At 40.7% G+C, this 26578-nt stretch overlaps 1 protein-coding gene across 1 annotated transcript in view; it reads right to left on the reverse strand.

The window, feature by feature from the left end:
* Positions 1-26578, reverse strand: part of LOC128156075 (uncharacterized) — an 85635-nt gene that overhangs the window by 1021 nt on the left and 58036 nt on the right. Inside the window, exons 86-134 of the mRNA XM_052818065.1 lie at positions 26385-26562; positions 25588-25725; positions 25328-25483; positions 24864-25112; positions 24510-24662; positions 23249-23443; positions 22329-22831; positions 21726-22233; positions 21293-21524; positions 20758-20957; positions 20405-20575; positions 19932-20057; positions 19420-19620; positions 18888-19145; positions 18541-18753; positions 18186-18308; positions 17717-18077; positions 17383-17534; positions 17124-17261; positions 16588-16842; positions 16030-16253; positions 15614-15775; positions 15145-15327; positions 13874-14253; positions 13466-13628; positions 12950-13138; positions 12432-12630; positions 12148-12293; positions 11753-12001; positions 11151-11652; positions 10525-10860; positions 10003-10242; positions 9562-9735; positions 9069-9239; positions 8077-8800; positions 7420-7756; positions 6835-7292; positions 6222-6702; positions 5674-5922; positions 4965-5198; positions 4384-4560; positions 3994-4149; positions 3485-3670; positions 3308-3394; positions 2880-3208; positions 2104-2702; positions 1366-1757; positions 929-1114; positions 22-297 (exon numbers count right to left, since the gene is read on the reverse strand). Coding sequence (XP_052674025.1) covers positions 22-297; positions 929-1114; positions 1366-1757; positions 2104-2702; positions 2880-3208; positions 3308-3394; positions 3485-3670; positions 3994-4149; positions 4384-4560; positions 4965-5198; positions 5674-5922; positions 6222-6702; positions 6835-7292; positions 7420-7756; positions 8077-8800; positions 9069-9239; positions 9562-9735; positions 10003-10242; positions 10525-10860; positions 11151-11652; positions 11753-12001; positions 12148-12293; positions 12432-12630; positions 12950-13138; positions 13466-13628; positions 13874-14253; positions 15145-15327; positions 15614-15775; positions 16030-16253; positions 16588-16842; positions 17124-17261; positions 17383-17534; positions 17717-18077; positions 18186-18308; positions 18541-18753; positions 18888-19145; positions 19420-19620; positions 19932-20057; positions 20405-20575; positions 20758-20957; positions 21293-21524; positions 21726-22233; positions 22329-22831; positions 23249-23443; positions 24510-24662; positions 24864-25112; positions 25328-25483; positions 25588-25725; positions 26385-26562 — 12699 coding nt within the window. The remainder of the gene's footprint in view (positions 1-21; positions 298-928; positions 1115-1365; positions 1758-2103; positions 2703-2879; positions 3209-3307; positions 3395-3484; positions 3671-3993; positions 4150-4383; positions 4561-4964; positions 5199-5673; positions 5923-6221; positions 6703-6834; positions 7293-7419; positions 7757-8076; positions 8801-9068; positions 9240-9561; positions 9736-10002; positions 10243-10524; positions 10861-11150; positions 11653-11752; positions 12002-12147; positions 12294-12431; positions 12631-12949; positions 13139-13465; positions 13629-13873; positions 14254-15144; positions 15328-15613; positions 15776-16029; positions 16254-16587; positions 16843-17123; positions 17262-17382; positions 17535-17716; positions 18078-18185; positions 18309-18540; positions 18754-18887; positions 19146-19419; positions 19621-19931; positions 20058-20404; positions 20576-20757; positions 20958-21292; positions 21525-21725; positions 22234-22328; positions 22832-23248; positions 23444-24509; positions 24663-24863; positions 25113-25327; positions 25484-25587; positions 25726-26384; positions 26563-26578) is intronic.

Genomic DNA, 26578 nt, shown 5'->3' on the forward strand with positions numbered 1-26578 from the left:
TAAACTTGTTTGTTTGTTTACCTGTGCGAGATCAGCGTTGAGTTGGTCATTCCTGGCTTCCAGTTCCATGAGCTGTGTGTCGCTGACACTAGGGGGTGTCTTCATTGATGGAACAGCCATTGATCGCCGTGGGCTGCGCCGCGGTGTTACAGGCGGTGTGTTGCCACCTTTTAGCTCCGACATTCTGCTGCTGACAAAGTCACTGGTTGCTAGGAAGCCTCCTTTGGAGGAAAGGAATTGTCGTAGTCTGGCGTTGCTGGCTAGAGATTCACACCCGTAAAGTCGCTGAGACATACTCTGGAAATCAAGAAATTTCTTCATTTAGCTAATATCCTAAAACCAGTTTTTATTTATATATTATTGAGATTATTTGATTTCTTTATTCAAAAAAAATTTGCATTCATAGAAAGCACCTTAATGAATATAAAAATATTAGGTTTTAAAGACATCAGGTTTCACCGAGAGATTCATGATATATTCCACGCTGCAAAATTACATTCCCCTGTACTTGTGTGGCTATGAAGCAAAAGGGAAACTCAATATTTATGTGTTTGCCCATTGAATAATTCTATTTTTCTCTTTTTTTTTTGATTGGATTAATTTTCTTTTGAACAGTGTCAAAAGTTTATCTTTTCATAATTACATGATCTATCAAAGACATGGAAATCTTGTAAAAATTTGATATTTGGTAAATCATGAGTTTGTGTGTCACGATATCTCTTTAACTAATACAGCAAATCTAGTACATGACTGTATTATTCATCAAGATTTTATTATTTATTGCAAAATTTTGTTTATTAAGTGTTAAATTAAAGAAACAGAGCTAGAACTTTTAGAAGTTATCATATTTTTTTCCCTTCCCCTTTTTCGTAAGCCTAAAATATTTTCTGAGAGGAGATGAAAGTACTCATACATCATATGTTTTTACCTGTTCAGAGAAGTCGATCCTGGTCGGTCCGTCCACCTTCATGTCCACGATGTCTCCAACCACCGACATCTTCTCCTCCTGCTTTTTGATGGTACCAAGGGTCTGCTCCAGAGCCAGTCGAGTCTGGGGGGTGGGGTTGTTGTGTGCCCGGGAGAAGAACATGTCTTGACAAACAACCCGCAGTGCCTAAAATAAAGACAGTTATAGGTCTCTTATTCTGATTTTCGGCATGTAGCTGAGTTTGGAACAGTAAATTAAAGTTAATTTACAACCAATCATGGATCAAAAGGAAAAAATCAGAGAAACTTAATAGTAAAACATTTCAGATGTTACCCTTGATCCTGCTCTATCATATGATTAGTTCTTTTACTTGCTATGCATTACAGACACTCTACAATCTAATAATTATATAAATTGGTCCAATTTAATGATCTCACCTTGTAGAACTCTCGCAGGAAGACAGTGTCACTATCGTCTGTTAAGTCTCCTGTTTTGATATGAGCCAACGAATGCAAAATCACCACAACAAATTCACCAATTGAGTCCATTCTCTCTCTCCGCACAAACAGAATCTTCTTGGCATGCTCGTAAAACACCGAGTTCCTGAACGCATTGTGTTCGTAGTTGTTTGGAGGTAAGTTCGAGGCAAGGAGTAAGCTGACTTCAGGTGTACCGATTGTTTCATGTAATAGTCTTGTCACAAAAACACCGAAACGATAAATGACGAATTGAGCGGGTGATATTTGATTGATGTCCGCCGGTTTTAGGTCACCCTTACAGACCCACTGAGCATCCTTCACATCCATGTAGGATCGACTATAGTCCCCACCTGGTAAAAGAGGAAAAAGATGTTAAATCCTGATAATATTTTGAATATAAATTTTATTAAAAAAAATATTTATAAGTATGCAGTGTTTTAAGTTTACATTTATTATCTTTAAGGAAAAGTAATCCTCAGTGATTTATATCTTTATTTCAAATATAAGGCAAACTGAAAGTTAAGGAAAATTTAACAACTTTTGATTCATCAAACATTTTCTAGTTTCCATTTCTAAATAAGTGTTTGGGTCAAAAACCGTCAACAGATCAAGTAAAGGATAATAAATAAAGCTTGTCATACAGGTATCCTCTGTCCCCCGCCCAAATTTCCTTTGACGTGTTACATTCCGACCTACCTAGCACCTTGTCTCCTCCAGCAATGCCACCTTCCGTCTTATCCAACATGTCCGCCAAGTCATTGATCTGTTTGAAAAGTGGTGACGCCATGAGCATGTTAACCCAGTCCTGTTCGCGGTTCCCAGTGGGGGTGAACTGACCCAGGCCTGATGAGGATTTGTCGCCCAGTCCTGACATGATACCGCCCGCCACGGACGACCGTGCTCCCGCCTGCAGGAACTCATCATCGTCATCCGCGTGAGAGGTTAGCCTCTCCATCTCCTCGCAGTCCTTCTCCAGAATGATCTCCTTGTCCACCTTGGCTTTCGCGGTGTCCATGCGGCGTTTCTTGCGAGCCTCCAGTTTGGCCAGTAGTGCCTGCTTGCTGCGGCTCTGCTCCTGATCCATGGAGTCTCGTATCCTTTCCATGTTCTCCTTGTGTTCCCGTAGGAGTCTTTCTTTCTCCTCCTGGCTGTTTCCGGACTTTTGGATTTCCTCTTTCTCGCGGCGTTCTCTCTCCTCCATCTGCTGTTGTCGGAGCCTCTGCCGTTCCTCTTCCCGGTCCTTCTGTTTTTGCTCCTCAAGTCTTGCCTCAGCCTCCAACTCTTCCTCCAGTTGTCTATAGAAGATAAAAAAATTATTTAATTCAAGAAACAATTTACTAGTATCAATACATGTAATTCTACAGAACCTGAATTGCTAACCTATTAATGTATCAATAGTTCATAAACATTGATTGTAATTTTTAATTAGCTCCAAATGAACATCGTTGATGGCTGGTCACACGATGACTTACTTGTACTTCTCCAACATCTTCCTTTTCCTCTCCTCCTCTGCCAGTCGCTGCTCCTCTTTCCTCCTCGCCAGCTCCTCCTGTAACTTCCTGTACATGTCCTCCTTGTATTTCCTCGCCTCCTCGGACGCCAGCTTGGCCTGTTCAGCATACTGCTTATTAAGCTCCTCAGCAGGAGAGAACGTCTTCATGGCGTCTGCCAGTTCCTGCAGCTGTTTCTCCTTGAGGTTCAGTCGTTGGTGTGTCTGCTGAATCTCCTGTTGTGGACTCACTTCCTGTTCTGCTCTCTCCAACAGTTGTGTAGTGTGGTCATCAAAGCCACTCAGTTCTTGCTGTTAATGAAAAGGAGTCACAAGTCAGTTGAGAAATAGAGAGGGTAGGTGACAAATAGGACATAAAGAGTGTTATAGAAAAGAAAACTGTTCCTTTACCTGCTGCCTCTGCTTGAGTTGCTCCTTTCGTCTGGCCAGCTCTGCTGGATCCATGTTTCCAGAATCAGCTATCAAGTCTCGCATCTCCTGCAATTGTCAAGAAAAATGCAATCATTTGTGGGAAAAAATTAGAATAAAAACATATATCGATCTCGGTGCTTTGTGTCATAGAATTACCTGCTCAAAAGCAGCCAAAAGTTTTTCTCTCTCCTTCTGCCTGTTCTCCTCAATCTCTGCTCGGGCTCTTCTACGAGCAGCCTCAAGCTCCCGAGCGAGCTGGTCCTCGAGATGGATGGCCTCTTTGAGATGTCGCTGTCTGAGGACTGTGTATATCATGTTCTCTGCCTTCTTCTTGTCCTTGTTCTAAGAAGGAGAAAGCAGTTAAATTAACATTGTAATATATGAATACATATCTTCAAAAAGATCACAGGAATATTGAGTTTTAAGTTCATCATAAATAAGACATTTTATTTTAATAAAAAATGCTACATGTCAAATAGTAAAGAAGGATGTTTGATATGGAAATCTTTAAAAATAAAAACTTATACAAGTTTGCGAGGAATTTGATCGATTGTGTGGGGTTTTTTATATCACAAAAGTGCACATGAATAATAAAACAAGGCTGAAAGATGAATGAAAGACTTCAAAGTATTTGCTATTAAGTAAATGGCAGAGAGATGACCAACCTTGACATTTTTCTTGAGGGCGTCGTTTTCCACGTCCTTGGCGATCTTCTCGTTGAGCTGGTCTCGCTGTTGTTGCTGACTTGACAGTTTCTGGGCTGTCTCCATCCTGTGTTTGTCCTCGAGCTGCTCCATCCTTCTCTTTTTCTTCTCTTCAATCTGCCAAAAAACCAAAACATGTTATTTCTGATTGCACTTATATCAGATCAATATGTATTACAACCCATTACATTTTAATAGTGCTTTTTGTAATTAAGATTAGAGTCAAAATAGTTGGGAAAATTTCATTATAAGATCTAGTCTTTTTTTATAGTACAGTACCATGTAATAACTGGAAGTATTATTTTAAGACATCATTTTCTCTGATATTGCAAGAACCTCTTTGACCCTGACCTTTTTTCTGAGAGCCTCTTTCTGGCGATCTTTTTCTGAGTTGAGGTTCCGCTCTAATGCCTCCATTTCGGCTTTGTGTGCACTCAGTAGTTTCTGGTACTCGGCGTCCCCGGGGGTCAGGTTCTGGTGATGTAGCAGCATGTCACGCTCAAACTTGGACTGGTGCGCTTGTAATGCCTACGAAGAAATAAGTTGATTTTTCATGAAACTCTAAGAAATAGTCATGTTCCTCAGGTACATCCCACAATTTTTTTTTTACATGTTTTGTTAATTATTCGTGTGGTTTATTTTTAAATAGCTAACTCTTCATAAACCAACTCCGAAGATCTAGAAAACTAGTTAAACACTTTGTATACTGGTGGGATATTCGACTAAGTAACTGTAGACAAAATTATTAAAGTTTTTCTTGTTCAGCTATCTTTTTAACAAAATAATTCTTCCTCTCCCTAGTAAACTCCTCCATGTACCAGTTATTTCTGCTTCTGGTTACCCAGTAATAAGGAAAATAATTACCAGCATTAACTGTTTTTTTTTTAAATAAACATTTTTTCTCTGCTAGCTATCCTCGCCTGTCCACCTACCAGTTGTTTCTGCTGCTGGTTGTTGAGGACTATGTCCTGCTCCTCTTTGCTCCTCTCCTCCTGGGCCTCCAGATTGAGCCTCCTCAGGTCCTCGCTCTGCTGTCCCTCTAGCTTCTCTAGCTCTGTCGTCTGCTGGTCCACCAGTTTCTGTTGCTCTGACAGTAGCTTGTCTCCGTTGATCTTCTCGTTGATGCCCATGATGACATCTGCAGCTTCTGCGTCATTCTGTGCCGCCTACAAGTAAAAAGTCAGGGCTTGTTACATATTTCTTATGACAGTAGTAAAATCCTTTTTTTATAAGTTTGAAGATTGCTTCACCCATTAAAGCAGGGTTTCACATTTGATTAAAATATTGCAGACCTTTGACTTGTATACAGATTGCCATTTTTTCCAACTTTTAGTTACTATCAGTACTAACATAAAATCATTTAACCATCTTTTGAATTTTCTAAGCCAGTTTTCAAATATAAATATGTGGTTTACCATTAATAGTTAGGTCAATTAATGTCAAATTGCCCTTGCAGAATGTGGATAAATTGGATAAAAGTGAAATGAGTAAGATACTAATGCAAATTGTGAGAACACAAGCAGACTAGTGCAGGGTAGAGGTACTGGCTTTTTTCATAGTGTAAACAGTGGTTAATAAACATGTACTGATGAGTTATATGATAAGTGACTTTATGTACACTCGTCTGGTTGCTATACTGACATGTTTCTTGGTGATCCTGTCCAGCTCCTTGTTGACCGCCCTCTCTTTGTCCAGCTCCTCCTTCATCCGTTTCCTGGCTGCCAGTTTGGCCTTGATTTTGTCCGCCTGCTGGTTGCGGCCGTCGTCTAGCCGGTTGTTGAGTCTGGCGATCTGGTCCTGGTACTGCTGTAGGATCCGGTCTCTCTCGCTCTCCGTCTGGTTCTTTAACATTTCCCTCAGGGCCTCCTCTCCTGCCTGCTTCTGCTGATCCTGTTTACAGACATTAACAAGTCTTAAGTAGCATTTTAACTAAATTGTGCAAATTATTTTTTAAAATACCAAAACACTTGCATTGTTAGTTTTCTGACCATTTCAATTTATCATTGAAGCAGTTTCTGATAGTTTTAAAAATGTATTTCTTCATATAGAAGCTGTGCAAGATAATTGGCAAATCCTTTATCTAAAATGCTCTCTCTTGAGTTTTATTCCGCTGGATGCCATAAACACATATCTGGTGAGTTGAATATGCATTAAACACTGGGTAATGCCAGCCATAACAGCTCACTCACCCTCTCCATGATCTTGATGGTGCTCAGTATGGCCTCCTCTTCCATGTCCCGGTCAGCCTGACCCTGGGTCTCCCTCACCCTCAGCAGATTCCTTCTCTCCTCCTCCTCGAGACTCTGCAACTCCTCCTCAGTCAGTTCAGCCCCATGCTTTCTGTCCTTCCTCTTCTTCAGTTTCTCCTTCATGGCTTCGATCTGCTGCTGGAGCTCCTTTCGTCTGCTCTTGGCGTCATTAATCAGAGCCTCTTTCTGACTCTTGCTGATATCCAAGGCACGGATTTGTTGTTCAAACTCTTGATCGATTTCTGGACTTTTAACTTCATCACGGGCATCGCTGCTTTTCTTTCTGATGTCTGCCAACATATGCTCTTGCTGTTGTTGGAGCTTCAATATCTGATTCATCAACTCCTCATAAGAGGGCATTTCTATGTTTGGAACTGACTCCTCTGATATGCCATTTTCTTTGGCTTCAGATAAATGTTTCCTAGTAAAACAAAAGAGAAGGCGTTTAAGGAACAATTATTTTTAAGTAACTTATATTGCTTTAGGATAAAAAGAAATTTTCCAAAAAAAATTTCATGTAGGAAATTCTAGATGAAATTTATGTTTAACTCACTTTGCCAGTTCCTTCTTCTTGTGACGCCTGGCATCAAGCAGTCTCTTTCTGAGTTTATCCAGCTGTTTCCTCTTCCTCTTCTCAAACGCTTCATTCAGTTTCTGCATGTTGCTGGCATACTCCATCATAATCATCTCTTTCTCCTGCTCCTGTTTTGACCTTGCTAGTTTCTTCTCCAGTTCATGCTGGGCATCAGCCATGGCTTTCCTCTTCTCTAACTCACAGTCATCTAGAGTCTTGTTCATGTCTTCAATCTCATCCTTCTTAAGGTCATTCTCCAGTTTTGCTGCCTCATAAGCCTGTTTTTCAAACACAGCACGAGAAAGTTCTTGGGACGCTTCACCACCTTGACCCTTGTTACCTTTGCCCTTTGGCCCATCAAAGATGGAGGTCTCATCTTTCCCACCTCCTGTCTTGGTAGTTGATTTGACTCCAGACTTGGCCAGTCTACTTCTTTCCTATTTAGGTTATAGAGTTAATTGTACTTATTCAATAAGATCATTTACAGGAGTTTTTGAAAGAGATGGTAAACTACCAAGTAGTTCACCTGAATCAATGACAATGATGTTAATGGTTTCTGCATACCTTTTGATCCCGGCGTCTTCTGAGGCTGTCGGTGCTTCCTGTTCGCTTGATGTCCCCAGCCCCACCACTGCCTCCGATATTGATATTGGTCACATGTTGGCCGGCCCCACCCTCAGTGCCCTGACTAATCAGGTTCAGTAGTTCTGAGGACAGGGTGAAAGGACCCCCTGACTCTAACAGCGCTATCAGCTGCTTCAGTAGAGGTATCAGGTCCGACTCCTTGTCTCCTGAGGAGTCTACATCGCCGTAGACTCCGGACAGCTGACAGTCGTAATCACCGGCCAATAGGCTTGCTCGTGTCAGGACAGTCTTGGCCTCAGTAGCACACAGCTCAGATCTGAGAATTATTGTTTTGATGTGAAATAAATCAATAATACAAAGATAGCAAATTATCATTTCATATTTCATTCTCTTTATGAAAAACTTCATTACTAAGAGAAATACAAATATCTTTTAAAATGAAATACATAAACAATATCAACACTGCACTATAATCCTTTCAATATGTAAAAGTACAATTTTTTAACATAAATTACCAGTTTATTACTGACAATGGCTTACAAAAATTATCAGGCAAATAGCTTACTACGGTAATATCTAGCCTAAGAGATACATGTGCCATTAGTCACCTTCTATGTAAAAACATGTATAAAGTACCTCTCCCTGGCATACTCCAGTGAGGAATGAGCCTCGTCTAGGTTCTCCATCCTGGCCCTCAGTGTGTCCTTCAGCTCACTCTGTAGCCTGAGTTTGGCTTGCTTGTACCTCTGTAGTGTGGTGTTCTCGGCGTCAGGGTTCATGGCCCCCTCAAGGTCATGAGCTCTGTCCTTGTACTGTTTCTCCTCCTGTTGCAGCTTGTTAAAGAATCGACGTAGGGCATCTGCCAACTTGACGTGGGAAGCCACGTGCCCTTCCTCTCCCTCATGCTCTTTGGCATCACTCTGGGTCAGGACCGCGATGACCTCTGGCGGTATCACCGTAGCATATTCCTGTTCTGCACCACCTCGTCTCTGAACCTCGCGCTTCTCAGCTTCCGAAAGCTGGTGAACATCTGCATCAATCTCCTCCAAGAATCTCTGTACATCTCGAGAAGTCACAGAGTCCAAGTCGAAAAGAAGCTGCTGAGTAAACTGGTGCTCCTTCAGAGTTAGTTCCCGCTCCTTCTGTCTCTGTCGCCTCCAGAAGCTTCGTCTGGCCACCAGTTCTTCCTCCAGCATGGCTAGAGCTCCTGGGGGTGGCTTCTTCTTCCTGGGGCCGCCAGAGGACATAGTGACAGGGATGGCCAGGCCTGTCTCTGGGTTACTACGGATACCAATCACAGGGCTGATTTCTCCTGTCACAGGGTCTAGAGCCTTCTTACCGATACTGATTGGAACCAAGCCTGACAAACAATGGCCACATTTTAAAAGGGCATGTTTATATCACATAAATGTATTATAAAAAGATGCGTACCGTGCATTTTTCTAAATGAATTGAAATTTACATATATATCTATGTCATATACGTTATTAATAGTTTTCATAATCTGTATGATAGATTTTTGCTGCATAAAAACTTCAATTTCAATTGATGTTCACTTAAAAAGTGTTCACAAATAAATTACTGTATACTGAACAAATCTCCATCATTTCATTGATTTTGATTCTCACCAGCTCCTTCAGGGTCCTCCATGGTTCCGGCCAGCGGTCTGACATTGCCGGTCTTCTTATCTTTGTCTGCCCCGAGGATGGGCACCTGTTGTTCTGTGCCCGATGGATCCAGCATTGTTGTTCCCACCAAGATGGGTAACAACTGTCCAGTCTTGAAAAACTCGTACATTCCTGTTGGAAAAATTCAATGACTGTAGACTGAGCCCACTTAATACTTTATTCACATTTCCAAATTAATTGTAGAAGGATAGAATGTTAAAGTTAACTGTATATGGAGTTAATTTTGCCCAATATCATTTCCACTATGCCAACACTAGTTTAATGAATTCAAAACATTTTAATCCAAAAATCTATTTAAAAAAAACCAAAAAAACAAAAACTTAAAATGAAGTAAAATCATTAACAAATGTGATTAGATGAAATAACATGAGACACGGTATGTTGATTATCTGTACCAGTGCTAATCACGTTTTGTTAAGGCAAGTGCCTGTACCTGGGCATCCTCCGGTGGCAGCCAGAATGGACGACCGATCGAATCTACGCTCGACATCATGCTGAGTCCTCAGTAGGTAGGCCTTCATTCTTGAGCGAGCTTTCTCGAGCTCTTTCATTGCAGCCTCCAAGCTGGTCAACTCATGTCTCACGTTTACATTGGTTCCTGTCGAGTCTGTAAACAAATAAAATCCATTAGTGAACTCCCAGACAGCTTCATTGGTTGGAGGAATAAATTCCATAGCTACCAAATTGATACCAATATAAACTGAGTAGGGGCAGTTAACTCTTTATACACTGCAAAAGCAACATTCTCTCTACCATATAAATTAGGCAAAATTCTTTATATGATATATACTAATTTTTAAGCCAATCAAATAATCTGTTACAACCAAAGTCAAATAATATTCCATTATTTAACTTAGAGCTGCAATAATCTTACCGCCCACTGCATCTTTGAGTTCTCTGAGCGTGTCAATGACTCTTGCCTCACATGCAAGCACGCTAGAGTCCAGCAGGGCCTGGAATCCTCCACCAGATGGCAACACATTGGCCTCGATTAAATAACCACTCTGAACTCTGACCAATCGACCACTGAGAGGCTCCACGAAAGTGTCGCCAGGAATTATGGGAAGGTTGTGTCTGCTGCCTGGTTTTGTTCCTCCAATTGGCACAATGTCTCCTGAAAATTGAAGAAAGATCATCTCATAAGTAAAAATCCAATCAATTCTGATATTGAACACTCCACTGAGCGTTTTGCAAAGTATTTTGAATATTATGAATAAAATAAATTAATGTTCACGGTTGAATATTGTTGTAAAGTTAAAATTCTAGTAATTGCTGCCTAAATGACTCAAAGCTCAGACTTATAAAAAGCTCAAAAACATTTCTCATTGACCTAATTTTTATTACCTATCCACACAAATATCTCCATCATGTTCTATACCAATAACTAAAGACTGACCTGTCTCTGGGTCCAAGGTCACAGCCAGGATAGGGACAGGCTGTTCACTGTTAGGGTCCACCATCAGGGAGCCCACCTCTATGGGGGTCGGCATGCCTGTGACCGGGTCTATGTGGGTACCCCCAATAGGGAGGAGAGCCCCGGTCTGGGGGTGCATGGTCACGCCCATTATTGGTACATGAAGTCCCGTCACTGGGTCATTCATTGGCGCTCCGTATCTCAGGTCACTCTTGTGCTCCAGTGGGCGGAGCTTGGTTTTGATTGGCTGGTTGTTTTGTGGGTGGACGGGGTATGGTACAAAAGGAATGAAGGGCTCGTCTGCTCTTGCTGCTTCTCCTTTAAATAGTTTAAAATTTAGTGTTATAAAGGAGAGTTTTACTGAGGAATACCATAAAATGACTTAAAATACCCATGATTTCTAAAACTGTTTATTGTCAAAGAACCTGTTGTTAGACAGGACAGATTTTAACAATCATATTAATCAAAATTATCTGTGATTGTGAAAATAAATTATTATTTATTATCATTATTTCTTAAACTACTTTTGTACTGGGTATTAAAAAACTAAAAAGTCGGTTTAAAGCATAAATACTGAATGCAGAAATAATTAACAAACAGCTACTCACCTGTTGCAGAGTCTGAAACAAAGACCAGTCTGGAGGTGACGGGGTCAAAGGCCACGTTACCCTGGATGGGCAGCACGTGTCCTGTCTGTGGATGGACAAAGTGGTCAGCGGGCACATCGGCCAGCGTACCATTGGCCAGGATCATCTTGACTCCAGATTTGGGTCGAATGAGTCCAGAGTTGGCCTCCTGGCTGACCAGATCCGAGGCTTTGACGCTCATGTCTGGACCAATCAGATCGTCTCGTTTGAGTGGCACATTCTTTCCGGATTTGACCAGCTGACCTCCAGTTCCCTGACCAAGTACACCGTAAGCCCCAATTCTCTGACATTCCTGTGTGATTTCGCTGGACATCTTCTGTAATAAGAGGGACACTCTTGCACCCACCGAGCGGTGAGCACCCATGTCAAATTCTCCATTCCTGGTCAGTTTACCCTGCTGTAAATTCTCTACATGCTCTGTCAAGTTTCTAGCCGCTTCTCTCAAAGAAGATTGGTAGGCAACCTAAAAAATCCAAACAATTTATAAATTTCTCCTTAGTATTATTGAAAAATAGTAATGTTGCTTAGTTCCTACTATTGGAAGACAAGCAGTGAATTTTTACCTGATGTTTCTCTCTGCCTTGTTCATCTTCCATCATCAGTTCTTTCTGTTTGTTCAAAATAGCTTCAAACCTGCGACCAATGTCTCTTCTTCGTTCCAGCTCAATCTCCAAGGCTTCTAGTTTGTTTTCATAACTAACAAGATCCTCATCAGTAGCCAATGAGGCTTTCCCTTTCAGGTTCATCTTGGCAGCCCAAAGACCTTTGAGAGACTCTGCCTGATTGGCTATTCTGTTGTACATTTGTTTGGTCTGCAAATAGTAAAGAATTAATGACATTTTATTCAATAAAAGTATGCGTTTGTGAAAAAAATATCAAAATGAAGAAAAATCTTAAAATAGCAAAATTTAAAAAAATGCAATGCCAAATTTTTATAAATATGCTGAAAGGCTCTTACCTCATCCTTATGTTTGCCAATGGTGTTTGTGACTGCACGTGATTGTTTGGAGAGGGTGTCATACAAGGTGCGAGAATTAAACGCCTCTAGGTCCACCTGTTTGTCGTAATCCCAGAATTCATCATCCTTTGTCTCTATTGTATTAGCTGTAGGAAAAATCAGACAATTCAGGTTTTTTTAACTCTCTTCAGGAGAAAATACAATAAATTTGTATTATAATAAAGACTGTTGTTAAAATTCTTAATTATTTCATGCAATATGATGAAACATGAGGAATCTAATACCATCCAGTATCCCGCCGAGATCTGAGTCGCTGTCACTTCTCCCCGAGGTGATGGCCTGCATGTTTCTGTGGTATTTTTTGGCGGGTCGAACCGTCGAACCTTTGCTGGAGTAGTCATCAAAGTTGTAGAGCCGGGTCATAGCACGGTAGAACGGGATCAGGTAGGACGTCTTGGACCAGCCGTACTTCCTGAACAATACCTGTACACAAACAAACATTGTTTACCTGTGAACATTGTTTACCTGGTGATCTAAAGATGTGGCAAGGTAATGATTATCAAGTTAATGAAGTTTCAACCAAATTCATTGACAGTAAATATACCTAGGAACCTCAGAATCAAATTTGAATATATGTACATGTAACTCAAAAAAAAATCTATGATGGTTGATGTTCTGCACAACTTATTGTACTTGTAATTTATAGTAATAGCTGTAATGGCTGCAAATCAAAGGTTTTTTACTTGTATAATTTAACTCTGACGAAAATTTTCCCTTGAAGCTTGCCTAATTCTTCACTTACCAGGGCTAACAACATAAGGACCATGGCCATGAAGGCTGTTCCCAGCAGGATGAAGATGATCTCCCAGTCTGGAGTCTTCAGGATGTCTGATGCCACGGAGATTCCGTTCTGTATGATGTATCCGGAGGTAGGTGGGAAGAATGGACCATTCTCTGCACACTGGGCCCCACTAGCCATCACTCGAATGTACTGCAGAAATACAACATACATGTATGTATACTCTATAGCTCAATGTCAATTAAATACTGGGCTTGTCTGTTCTTGGAATTTGCATGAATGACCTTGACTTTTCCAATGACAAATGACCTTGCACACCTGCATTGGCCTTGTTAGTAAAGAAAAGTTTACTGTGTTAGATAAGTTTCAATAATTCACATATTTCCTGTAAATGAATTTTGATTCTAGTAAAACAATCTATAGAGTCATACAGAATTTGCTGTGAAACAAAAAATAATGCATAATTATATTATTAGAGAATATTTCTTTATAAATACCAGAGACTAGAAAAAAGTTTACCATTTTCTTGTTGGCGTCCGTGCTAAGAGAGAAGACGTAGATTCCGGGGTCCTTGAACTGGTAGGAAAACAGCGTGGCAGTGGAAGTGGTCTGTGTCATCGCCTCTACCAGCGACCGGAAACTGCCGTAGTCAAACTGGTCGTTCGTGTTAAACAGGTTATTTCTGTCAGTAAAAAATGTCAATTAATGACACATACAATGATGAGACCCTTGTAACTGTCAAACCAGAATGATCTTCTTGAAATCTCTTGCTCTCTATTTCTTTTATATAATTTAGTCTGTCACTAATATCAGAAAAACAGAAATTATAGCGACTGTCTGATGACCTGGCAAATTTTCATTTTCACACTTCACAATACATGTTCTTTATTATTTATTACCAGTAAACACCAGCCATTAGGGACTTACACATCGTAGACAGGGTAGAGGGTGCTACTGACAGAGAACAGCATGTACTCTCCATAGGTCAGACACACGACCGGGTTCTCGATCCCGGAGAACAGCGATCCGTTGTTGCTGGAGGTCGCCAGCAGACGTCGTCGTCCGGTGTAGATCTGGTTAATATTGCTGTCGGCCGTGATGTTTCCAGTGATGGTTCCTTTGATGTGGGCATCCAGCATGCCCAGTACTTGGGCGGGGTCCGGGTTGTACACTCCCAGGAAGCCACTTGTGGTCATCTCAGTAATGTGTATGGGGTAATCTGAATTATCTCTGCTTCCACATTGTTCGGAGGTCAAGGCATTTCTAGCATTTATCATTTTCAACAGTCCACTGGCAGCGTATTCTTTCTGTTATACCAAGAGATACAAATTAGTATTGTTCAACAAAAGGACTATGTGCGGTATGGCCAAATATCTGCCTCCAATTTTAACCAATTTTTAAATAGTGTCCAATAAGAATCAAATCTTCATAAATCATTGTACAGTGGATGCCTATAACTAAAATCATGATTTTAGTCATCATTGCTCATTCGCTATTTATCTATGACGTCAACTAAATGACCTAATTCCCGCAAATTTGTAAACAATTGAAAATATTACCAATTTTGCTATATATTTTGCATTCGGAAGTATAGAGCGCAGGTCTGCTCAAGTAAGATTTTAACATATGTTTTTCTTCTGATAAATATACACATTATACTAAAAAATGGTACTTGAGCAAGCCTGCGCTCGATGTTTCCCAGTCCAAAAACCATCGGAAAACACCCATATTTTGCTACAAAACATCAATATATCAAAATTAGGCAATCTTCATGACGTCATTTCTACATTATGACGTCACTGTGGTGATAATCTTTTGCACCCTTATTTTAAATATGATTCTAACTATCTTCCATCTTATTTTTAAAGCTCTTTATAAAACTTAAATTTTGGGGGCAAAAAATGCATAAAACCGCACATAGTCCTTTCATCATATTTTATATCAATCCAGATTTGATTAACAATCAAAAGCTGGGTCATATCAAGCGCTTACAGTGCAAACATTGTTTGGTAAACCAAATCATTAACATCCTTATACTAAAAACCACTTACAATCTACACAATTCTATGTAATAAGATCCTCATATACATGTCAATTCTGAATAATCCAAATAAACTATCTCAAAAAACTAAACACATTCAATCTTAGACAAACAAATAATAAGTTAGCTGCTGATGAGATATTCCTGGGTTATTTACCACAATGGTGTTGTTGGCATCTCTGAGAACAAGGTGGGGCTCCAGCGGGGGCTCGGAGCACTTGAAGGACACACGGTATCTCTGGGCGATCCTACACTCAAGGTTACAGAGCTCCTCAAGGTCATCTGTCTTACACAGACACATTCCCATCAGTCGGTCAAAGCTCACATACTCCTTGCACACCTGAGAATAAAGGTAAACAGGTAAATCTCATGATCCAAGACTCAACAAGAAAAAGGCACCATACCTATATCAAACATTAAAGACTCTCATAAGAAATGTTATCAGTATAAAGAATTCTGTATTGATTTTCGAAATTCCATCTCCATCATTGTTAAAGTCCTTTTCTTTGAGCTACAGTCTCTAACAGATGTATTCACCAAAATGTGTTAGTGTGTAAGTTTGGCAAATGCATTGAATAAAACTTTACCCTTCTTTTTCAGGTAAAATTGTAAGGTGTAAGAAATACCTGGTTTTTGCAGTAGTCCTCCCACTGAGCGTCGTTTAGACACTGGCCGTTCTGAGCGCGTGTGGTGCCCTCTTTACAGAGATCATACACTTTCTTCACACAGTCCGCATTATCTGCCAACTCAAGGAAACCAGCCGCGCACGGACACTGCCGATCACTCTCCTACAGATAGAAACACTTATTGTTTATTCTAATATCTAAGAATCAGAAGGTTTTAAAATCACAAAAAACAGAAGGGGATAATTTTTTTAATGATCCTTCTTAAAATATTGTGAATAAAATTTACACAACATACATTGGTTAAATGAAAATTTCTAATTATCATTAAAATCACTAAATCTTGCAATGAGAAAATACCCCACAAACATCTTGACAAAGTTAAGTTTAACTGGTAATTTGTAAAACAGTCCTCTTACCTGGAAGTCTCGCCCCGCCCCAGTACATTTACAGGTGGGCTGCCCCACCCTGTCCTGATATGCCTCTCCCCCACAGGAGAAGCAGCCCTTCTGTCCAGTCAGGTGGTTGAAGTGGTCAATGGGGCACTGAGGGCAGTCTGCAATGCTACCGCCGGCAAAGTTAGGATTGTATCTACCCTGGGGGCAGGGTGTGGGCTCAGCACTTCCAGACGGGCAGTAGTAACCTACAAATGTAATGCTGATGTAAATAAGCTCTATTCATTTGAAATTCATCCTTTTAAAATATCTATTTCATTTAATCCTTTCCTAATTAAATCTTAATGATGTAACTTAGTAATTCTAGCTGCTTAACTTTTTGGACAGATTAACTTAAGGTGTTGACTTGATTTTAAAGAAATGCTGAATATTAATTTAAAAAGACAGTGTTACACTTACAAACATAATGCTGCTACAGACAACATCTATTCCTTCATGTCTACATGTACAAACATCTACTTCATGTACCTTAAACCAATCTACATCACCTGTCTTGGTGACACGACCTTGACATTCCCTTACCTTTAGGACATATGTAGGAGTTAGTGGAGTTGAAGCCGAAGGCCCAGGCCAGGGAGGAGTCGTTAGCGACTGGCTGATCGGACGTCGCCAGGGACAGACATACAGTCCCCGCTCTACATGTCTCACATACTGCACGGTTAGGGTCCGCTCCAAATGTCCCCGGGGGACAGGGTTCACAGGTGTCGTTGAAGGTAGCTCTGGGGGAGCCATCATACTCTTTGTAACCCAGGGGGCACTTCACTGGCTCAATGGCACCTGTAAAACAATGTTCAAGATAATTGATATTCATACCAATTCTTTCAGAGTATCTCTCTTACAAAAGCCATTATCTAATATTTCAGAGTGCTATTTTCCTATACACCTCCTTCACATTTATTGGCTTAAAAAGGATGCTGTTGATTACAGAATTACAGCTTCAGATCCATTAAACACACTGTGTTAAAGTGTTCATTCAATCAATCAATGATGAAGCTTTTAAAGTGCAGGACAGCTATCAAGTGAAACTGTCGAGTGAAGTTAGAGTCTGGATCACATACCTGCATCAGTCATGTTGCAGTCATCCAGTTTACCACAGTAATGTCCCTGGGGACATCGGATGGGTGTGGCTGACCCCTCAGGGCAGTAGTAACCATAGGGGCAGGGAACCTGGGACATGGATCTGTTACAGTAGTATCCTACAACAGAAAAGTAAAATTCTTAACTTATTAGAAGAAATAATACACCTAGATCATCTCAGAAACATAACGTTGGTAAGTAATATTTCAGTAAAGTTTAAGGGGGGACTATTTCACTGACCGGCCTGACAGATGGTCTCGTTGTGTGAGCCTGGGGGACAGTAGTACCCTGTCTGACACTGGATTCCAGAGTACGTCATGTTGGCATCCGGACACTTGAACCCGGCAGGACACAGGTGACAATCGTCTATACTGGCCGCCTTCTGGGTGTCCCTGCAATATCAACACCAAAGCTACTTAAACAGATTGTTGATTAAATTACCATTGTAACATTAAAGCTAACACTTGCGTATGGCAAATACATTTTATTTGCTTCAGAAAATTTTTATTTATTTTGACTCCCAAGTTTAACACATCATTAGATAAGCAAAAGTCATGTATTTTGGAAATCTGACCTGTAAGTTCCTACTGGACACTCGTAGGCAACATTTGTGGCATTGGGACAGTACATTCCGATAGGACATGGGTACAGCTCATAGGTGGTCAGGTTACTGATGGGACACATGTATCCTCCGGGGCAGGGCAGGCACCAGTCACTGGAGTTAGCCCCCTCCCGGTCGTTGTAGGTCAGGATTGGGCAGGGGTAGGGGTTCCCGGCATCACCAGCCAGACAGTAGGAGCCGGTGTAGCAGGGAATGGAGGTGGGACCCCCGGGACATAGTCTTCCTCCCGGACAGTCCCCACACTCGCCGGCACTCATAGCTCCTGTCTTGTCAATGAATTTCTGTGGGGGGCACGACTGGGGGGTGGTGGTACCTGGTTATTATACCATATGACAATCATTTTGAAGATGTATCACAACATCAAATTATGAAATAAAATTGACCTGGAAAACTGTACAGGCATAAAGTTAGGTAAACCTACCCTCTGGACAGTAGAATCCGTATGGACAGAGTGAATCTGGGGGGTCGGGACGGTCTTGTCCACCGACACACAGGTAGCCGGCTGAACAGTTACCTGCTACCTTTCCTCCACGACAGTATACACCTGTAAATGAGAAAAATTACACCTTAACAATTGGTGATATTTAATCAAAAATAAAATACAAAGAAATTTGCAGCTTGAAAAATTAAATAAGTGCATTTGTATAAAATGAGTGGTCTTCTTTGCATGTTATTATTTACAGAATTATTCTGTTCCATATTTCCTGATTTTTAATCATATACCTAAACATTGCATTATATCTCTAAATAAACTTAAAATGTTCCCAAGTGTTTACCTGAAGGACAAGCTGAGCAGTCAGAGGCGAATTCTAGCCCTGTCGTAGTGTCAGTGGTGTAAGTTCCGTTCTCACACAGGTAGGGGTCCGACGTATTACCGGGACAATAAGAGTACGAGGGGCATGGGACAGGTGCGCTGGTGTTACCTGAGCAGTAGGAGCCTGTGGGGCACGAAATGCAGGTCACCTCCCCATTATTTGGCTGAAAAGTACCTAAAAAAGATTTTATATCCCATCAATATTGCATGAAAAATAGGCATAACATTTTAAAATGTTATCAATATTTAATTTCAATTTCCATATCTATTTCTTCTTATATCTCATATGATTCTGGAGTTTCTCGTTACCTGGATCACATCCGATGGGATCAGCAGTACCCCGGGGACAGTAGAAGCCGGCCGGACACAGGTGAGTGGAGGGCGAGTCTGACTCAATTTTAGCAATGTCGGGGCAGTAGTACCTCGGGGAGCATAGGTCTGTGGGACCAGTCATTCCCAGTAGGTCACAGTAGTACCCAGCTCTACAAGGCCAGCAATCGTCCACGATGCCAGCACCGGTCTGGTTCCTGTAGGTCCCCTTAGGACACTGAACAGCTGTTGTGGTGCCTGCAAAGTTATCATGTAGGTAGGATGAAAATCATCAACACTTGTTTTTAAAATAATTTTTTGAAAGTTTTGATTTGTTTTACAAAACCTAATAGATTGAGTGGTGATAAGATTAAAAAAAATGTTACCAATTATTTTTTCAAAAATGAGCCTAAGTCTTAGAAATATTTCAGCAACGAAAATTAACAATTTGTTTCCTATTCACCATGTATATATACATGTATGTCTATAAGTTACAGGAACAATAACTGAACACCCTAATCCAGGAACTCACCAGATGGACAGTAATGCCCTACAGGACATGGTCCGTTGGTTCCGTCGTTGGGGGTGGCTGATGTGGCATTGCCCACACAGAGGAAGCCCGCACTGCAGGGCCCGGACACCGCGGAGAGCCCAGTTTCATTACAGAACTGGCCTGGGTTACATGGGAGACAGTCCACTTCATACACCAGTTGTTCATGTGGGCTGTAGGAGCCTGAAGACAAAGGACAAACATAAGATAGAAATTGTACATATTGAATTTACAAAGTGTACTAACAATGCTAGTGAATTTTCATCTTACAGTTTTTTAATGACAGTCAACAAATTTTAAAAGTAGAGTATTACAGATGTTGTTTTTTTTCAAGATGATTAAAATTTCGGTTTTTTAAAACTTCTTTCCAACCCCAAATATAGCTAGACTACAGATATAGGCACACTTGTTTAAACATTTCCATTTTTGAGTATTTACTGAGTCTGTTTACTTCATTAAAATCTACTGCTATCAATCTACCAGTCAGTACTCACCCATTGGACAGGGAGCCCCATTTCCTGATGTTCCATTAGTACAGTAGTACCCGGCCGGACAGGGAAGTGTGTCGTTCATTCCCTGGTTGGGACAGGTTCTTCCCGCAGGACAAGTCAAACAAGCACCTGTCAATGATAGCAGTCATTTAGTGTAAACTCTCAGGAATAAATCGGTGAAAATTTCAATGCAGTTCTACCTGCATTTCTCAAATTCCTCTGTGTCCCAGTCCAGTTTTTAAGTGCCAGTTCAATCATCCCTCTCAGACTTAATTAACCTTGGTCAAAAACTACAGAAACCACTAGTCTCTCACTGAATTTATTTTTTCCTATCTCTAAAGTTTGTCCATGTTTGCAATAACCCAGACATTTCATATTCCCAGCCATCCATCTTTACACCATCACAGACACTTACCCAGTCCTTCACCCATAAGCAAACTTACCAACCATTCATTCATATTATCCCCAAAGCTTACCCAGTCCTTCAGTTGGTCCGTAAGTTCCGATGTCACACTTGGTCTCTTTGACCGCTCCCTCCAAGCAGTAGTGACCCACGGGACAGATGTAGCCCTTCACATTGTCGGCGGGGTTGGGAATATCTGAACCTTGTAGGCAGATGTAGCCAGCACTGCAGGGCAAACTCACTCCTACAAACAGAGAGAGATTGAATGATTTTTCTCTTTAATATATCAAAGTTTTGTCAGCCATTTTAAATTATTACTGATCAATTACATATTTTGTACAATTCTTATGTTGTGAAAGCTGATTTTGAGATTTTCTCTCAAAATCAGCAAACAAGAATTCTTTAGGGTCATCATTTGCTACTGACCATTTTTGGAGCTGTTGGTCGTACAGTAACGTCCCGGGCTACAGATCTCACAGTTTGTCACATTGACATTTCCGGTATTGACGGCCATCGTTCCAGATGGGCAAGGAGTGGGAAGGTAGCTACCCTCGGGGCAGTAGTTCCCGATGGGACAGATGTAGGCTGAAGGGTTTGGCTCTGTGTTGTTACCCAGACAGTAGTATCTGTATAGAGAGAAATATGTCGACCATTCTTTAAATTCAATGGATAAAAATAGCCTCTTTCATTATACCTTAGCAAGGTTAAAAACACAAGGAGTTCTTTGCCTTCATGATAATTCTTTTTTATCACACACAACATTTTCTTCACATCATGCCACTTCAGGAAACGATAAAATGTATATAGTTTATTAAATGGGTAAAAATATTCAATGCAATTAACTGATGATGCACATCACTGATTAAACTCACCTTTCTGTTGTTTATTTAATGCCATCTAAAATCATGGCTAGAATTCAAACTATTATAGTTTTCTTTTAATATTTCTACCGGTCACCTACCCAGCATAACAGGGTCCCTCGGGGGTGGGGAGTCCAGAGCTCTGACAGTAGAACCCTGGGGGACACCACTGACAGTCCGACTCGTTGACCCTCATAGTGCGGTTGTTGTAGGTTCCTGGGGGACAGGGGTACTGGTTGTAGCGCTCGGTCTGGGTGGGGCAGTAATATCCCTCGGGGCAGGTGAAGTTGGCCAGGTCTCCGACTGCTGTTACACTATTGTCACAGTAGTATCCTGCAGGGGAGGAAAACATAAAGACTCAATAAACTGGGATAAGGAATATCATTGTGTAAGACAGTGCACATATCATGAAATAATACTAAATCATGTGCAAAGAACATCAAATCTATCGGTCAAATAATCTTCGAACATGGACTTAACTCGTTTTTGGAATATTTCAAAAGATAATTTTGTTGAGTTGGGTTATGTGTGTACCTTCTGGACAGACTTTACAGGAGTCTTTTTCATACTCATTCTGGAAGAACCCACTAGAACATCTGATCGGAGTGCTGGTATTGGTCAGGCAGTAGTGCCCAGGTGGACATCGATAGTCGTAAGGGTTTGGGACGGACTGACCAGAGGGGCAGTAAAACCCAGGGTCACAGGGTCCAGTCACGGCACTGAGACCGGTGCCGTTACAGTACATACCACCGTCACAGGGAGTGCACTGGGCGTCCGACTGAAGCCGAGTGGTGGGTCCGTAGGTTCCATTACGACAGGGTTCTGGGAGACCACTTCCTGTGGGACAGTAATGGCCGACCGGACAGTCCACCTGCTGGGGTGAGGTAGAACTCTCGGGGCAGTAGTAGCCAGCAGTACAGTCTCCTGTCGGGGTCCAGAGTCCAGGGGTGGAGCAGTATTTACCAGGGGTACATTTTGTCATTTCCCATGATCCTTCAGGACAGAAGAATCCAGGCTGACATTGGCCTCCAGTGGAAGAGGGCTACAAGTAATCACACAAAATGGGAATTTAAGTCAGGTTGCATTGCTTTTTGGTTAAGTTTCATTTGTTAAGTTTTTAAAAATACTATGACTTACTGTGCTAATGGAGGAGCCATTGGTACAATACCAGCCGGCTGAGCAGTTCCCTGTGGGGTAAGCGTTTCCTGACCCCTGACAGTACATCCCCTGGGTGCAGGGCAGGCAAGCCTGGTCATTCTGCTGGGTGGTCAGGTTATTGAAGGTTCCAGGGGGACAGGGGTGCTCATGGGGGTCGGTGGTGTTCAGTGTACAGTAGTACCCTCCAGGACAAAGGAAGGGGGAGTAGTCTGATGTATTGGCATAGCAATAGTATCCCTCAGGGCAGCTCTTACAGGCCTTCTCATTGGTCAGATCTTGGTATGACCCTGCTGGACATCCAATGGGGTACTCTGTACCTTCTGGGCAGTAGTGACCAGTGGGGCATTGGTGACCTATGATGGGATGGACGGTCCCTGTGGGGCACTGACTGTCGTTCAGCATCAGGGGGTTGGCTTTGTCCACGCCAGACACGCAGTAGTAGCCGTCCATACACACACCAGTGGGGGTGGTCAAGTTCACACCTACAACACAAATTTACACATTTTTTAAAAAATTATCACACTCATAACCATGAAACAATTTCAAAATTAGTAGAACCAAAATTAATCTATAAACAAAATTTGAATAGTCATATTAAGCTTCTTGTATGTGATATAGTATAAATTGTTAATTCTACTAACATTTAATTTTCACTGTTGATGCTATTTCAATTTTTTTTTTTTTTTCTTTTTTTTTTTACAAAATTGAAGAACCAGAACTGATCTAAACAAGATCTAATAGTAAGAAGCAATAAGAAGGTGTTAATTCTACTATCATTTTAACCCAAGCTGTTAAGCTTGACATCTGAAAGTTGAGTATGAATTCCATTTTCTCATCTCACTGTCTTATCAAAGTTTGGGTCAACCATCTGTTACAGGTTTTCGAGTTTGGACACTTACCCTGGCAGTAGTGTCCTCCGGGACACGGTGTACACTCCAAGTCCTTACTGAGTCCTGTCACATTATTGTAGGTCCCGGCGGGACAGGACTTCCAGTCGTACCCAGTACCATTGGGACAGTAGTAGCCTTCAGGGCAGGGGGTCTTGGAGGTGCCTGCATTTCCTGCTATGGTCAGCGCTGGTACACAGTAGTATCCTGTAATTGATATATTGTATAATGTATATACATCAAGCATATTGTATAATGTATATACATCAATCATATTGTATAATGTATATACATGAGCATATTGTATAATGTAAATACATTGATCATATTGTATAATGTATATACATCAATCATATTGTATAATGTATATACATGAGCATATTGTATAATGTAAATACATCGATCATATTGTATAATGTATATACATCGATCATATTGTATAATGTAAATACATCGATCATATTGTATAATGTATATACATCGAGCATATTGTATAATGTATAGACATCGAGCATATTGTATAATGTATATACATCAACCATATTGTATAATGTATTAGCTGTAGAGTTTAATAATGCTCCACATAATGAATGTATATACCCTAAAACCTATAAATGCTCCAATTTTGTCTCATTAAATTTGAAGAAATACACGTTAACTTTAAAAACCTCAAATTGTGTGTAATCAGTGTTTGATAATTACCTATGAACTCTCAGTCAAGTAAATTAATTTTATAATTTTTACATTAATTTTACTCTCTTAATTTCCATACAATATATATGACAGATGTCTTTCTCAAAACATATGAACCACTAATGATAATAATGATCTTGCCCATCATTTGTAATTATCCTGGAATCTTTCTAAGCAATTAACTTAATCTACTATAATTATCCTGTAAATATTGAATTACCCCATGCATCCTCATTACCCTATCAATCCTGACCCTATGATTTCAAAGATTAAATGATGACCATTTTCTCAAAGAATAAGTACATATAAATGAACTATTTCTGTTTGGCTTTTATTTTTACCCTGCCCCTCACAAATGACCTTGATTTGATTTGAACATATTTTATTATGCAACTATACATTTACATAAATGGATTAGGCAGCAGGCAATGCCTATGTAAGCCTTCTCCATAAGGTGCAAGGTAATACATATAAAGAATTGTATGATGAAGCATAAAGATATATGCATAAAAATATATATTCAGATGGACCAAAAAAAAGGGTTGGCAAAAACCAATGACCTTTATCACATTATACTGACCTTCTGGACAGACAGTACAGGTGGCAGCACCATTGTGGTCTGCGTGGGTCCCTGCTGGACAGTCCGCGGGCTCGGCACTTCCTGTGGGGCAATGTTTGGCCGCTGGGCAAATAATCTCTGTCTCCACACTCGATCCGGAGGGACAGTAGTATCCTACAAATAAATACACCACCACATCACATTTCATAATATATTCAATTCACCATCAAAGAATGTCTCTTGTTAATTACAAATATAATATCAACTAATGCAAGATGCTTTTATGTCACCCTCAAACAATGTCACCTGTTAATCACAGATAGAATATCAAGATGAAATGTATAGGTGTTATAACGGTATAGAATGATTGTCTACCTTCTTTACATGGTCCAGACACAGCGGTGAGTCCCTGACCATTACAGTAGTACCCAGGGGTACAGTTCCAGCACTCAGAGCCAGCCGTCAACCCCGTCACATTGGAGAAGGTTCCATTGGAGCAGGGGGTGGGGTCCTGGGTCCCCTCCCCACAGTAGTGACCGGCCATACAGATGACCTCCGTGGCGACCTTGGAGCCTGAGGGACAGTAATACCCAGGCTGGCATTTACCCACTACGGTCAGTAGTCCTGAAATGATTACATCAGAGAGTTGTAAACACTATCAATGTCCATGATACATGTAAATCCAAATTCTCGTCATATATAGATTTTTTAATGATGTACAACAAACTCATTTCAAAAGTTTTACAATTATATTTTTTTTTCAAAAGAACATTACGTTTACATTTACAAAAATTGTGACTTCAAGAAGGCCATGTCTTAGGTGTAGCTGTATCCCCTACCTGTCTCATTACAGAAGTACCCTCCAGTACAGTTCAGACACTGACTCTCGGCTTGTAGCCCAGGGGTGGGGCTGTAACTACCCTCAGGGCAGGGGATAGGGTCGGCTGTACCCTCAGGACAGTAGAAGGCAGCTGGACATTGGTCAGCATATGGTGCTACAATCACGACAAGTGCAATGTTAAATGTCCAATCAAGTAAACATATTTACAATAGCAGTTACGAAGTCCAACTTTTTTTACAAATGATATCCATCACTCACCTTGGGCAGGTGTTGTGGAGTCTGCCCCGATCTTACAGTAGTATCCTCCAGCACACAGCCTGAGGGGTGAGGTCAGTCCTGTCACATCACAGGCCCAGCCCCCAACACAGGGAGAACACTCAGAGGAGTTGGACAGTCCTAGAAAACAAAGGTAGGGGGGACATAGAAAGGTTGTTCAGTAAAACACAGATATAGCCAACATGCTTATAATGAAGGTAAACTTACAACAAATTCAGTTTTATTCCCCTAATCGTAAAATTTTTATAAAAACTGAACACCTATGATGAATTATTTAAGGAATGAATACAATATTTAATTGTTTTATACGACATAAAATGGTTTGGGGCAGTTTACGCTTCGTTTATAAACCGCACAGCGGTTTTATAAGAAAGTGTAAACTGTTTCAAACCATTTGTATCGTATAAAACTAATAAATATTGAATTCATTGCTTATAATTTAATTTTTTACTCTTCATCGTAGATAAAAACAGTCATTTGACCTTTAAATTGACGTAAAATTGTACAAAATTCAAATGTAACATCAGGCGTATTGATATGTTTTTGACGTTAGTCTTACTATGACGTAGGCAGCATTCTTTATACGATATAAAATTATTTTTTTAGCCAATCAGAAAGCGCGTTACAACCAAAATTAAATTATTTAAGCATGAACTAAAATCGCTCATGTTTTACTGATGCACGCATATGATAATACATGTATAATTATATTACTGAATTAACAGCCATTTAATCTGTGTTGGAAGTTTCTCTTTTAGAGGCCCTAGGTGAGAAAGTACCTGTTCTATTGTTGAACGTTCCTTTGGGACATGGATATTGCTCGGCATGCTCTGTTCCATTGGGACAGTAGAATCCCTCGGGACACACTGTACTAGCGTAGTTGACCACTGGACTGAAGGTCGCATTACAGTAATAGCCCTCGGGGCAGGTTTTACACGTCGACTTTACTGGCTCATCCTGATGATGAAGAACA

This window comes from Crassostrea angulata, chromosome 7 (assembly GCF_025612915.1).
Source record: "Crassostrea angulata isolate pt1a10 chromosome 7, ASM2561291v2, whole genome shotgun sequence".
Classification (NCBI taxonomy): Eukaryota; Metazoa; Mollusca; class Bivalvia; order Ostreida; family Ostreidae; genus Magallana; species Magallana angulata.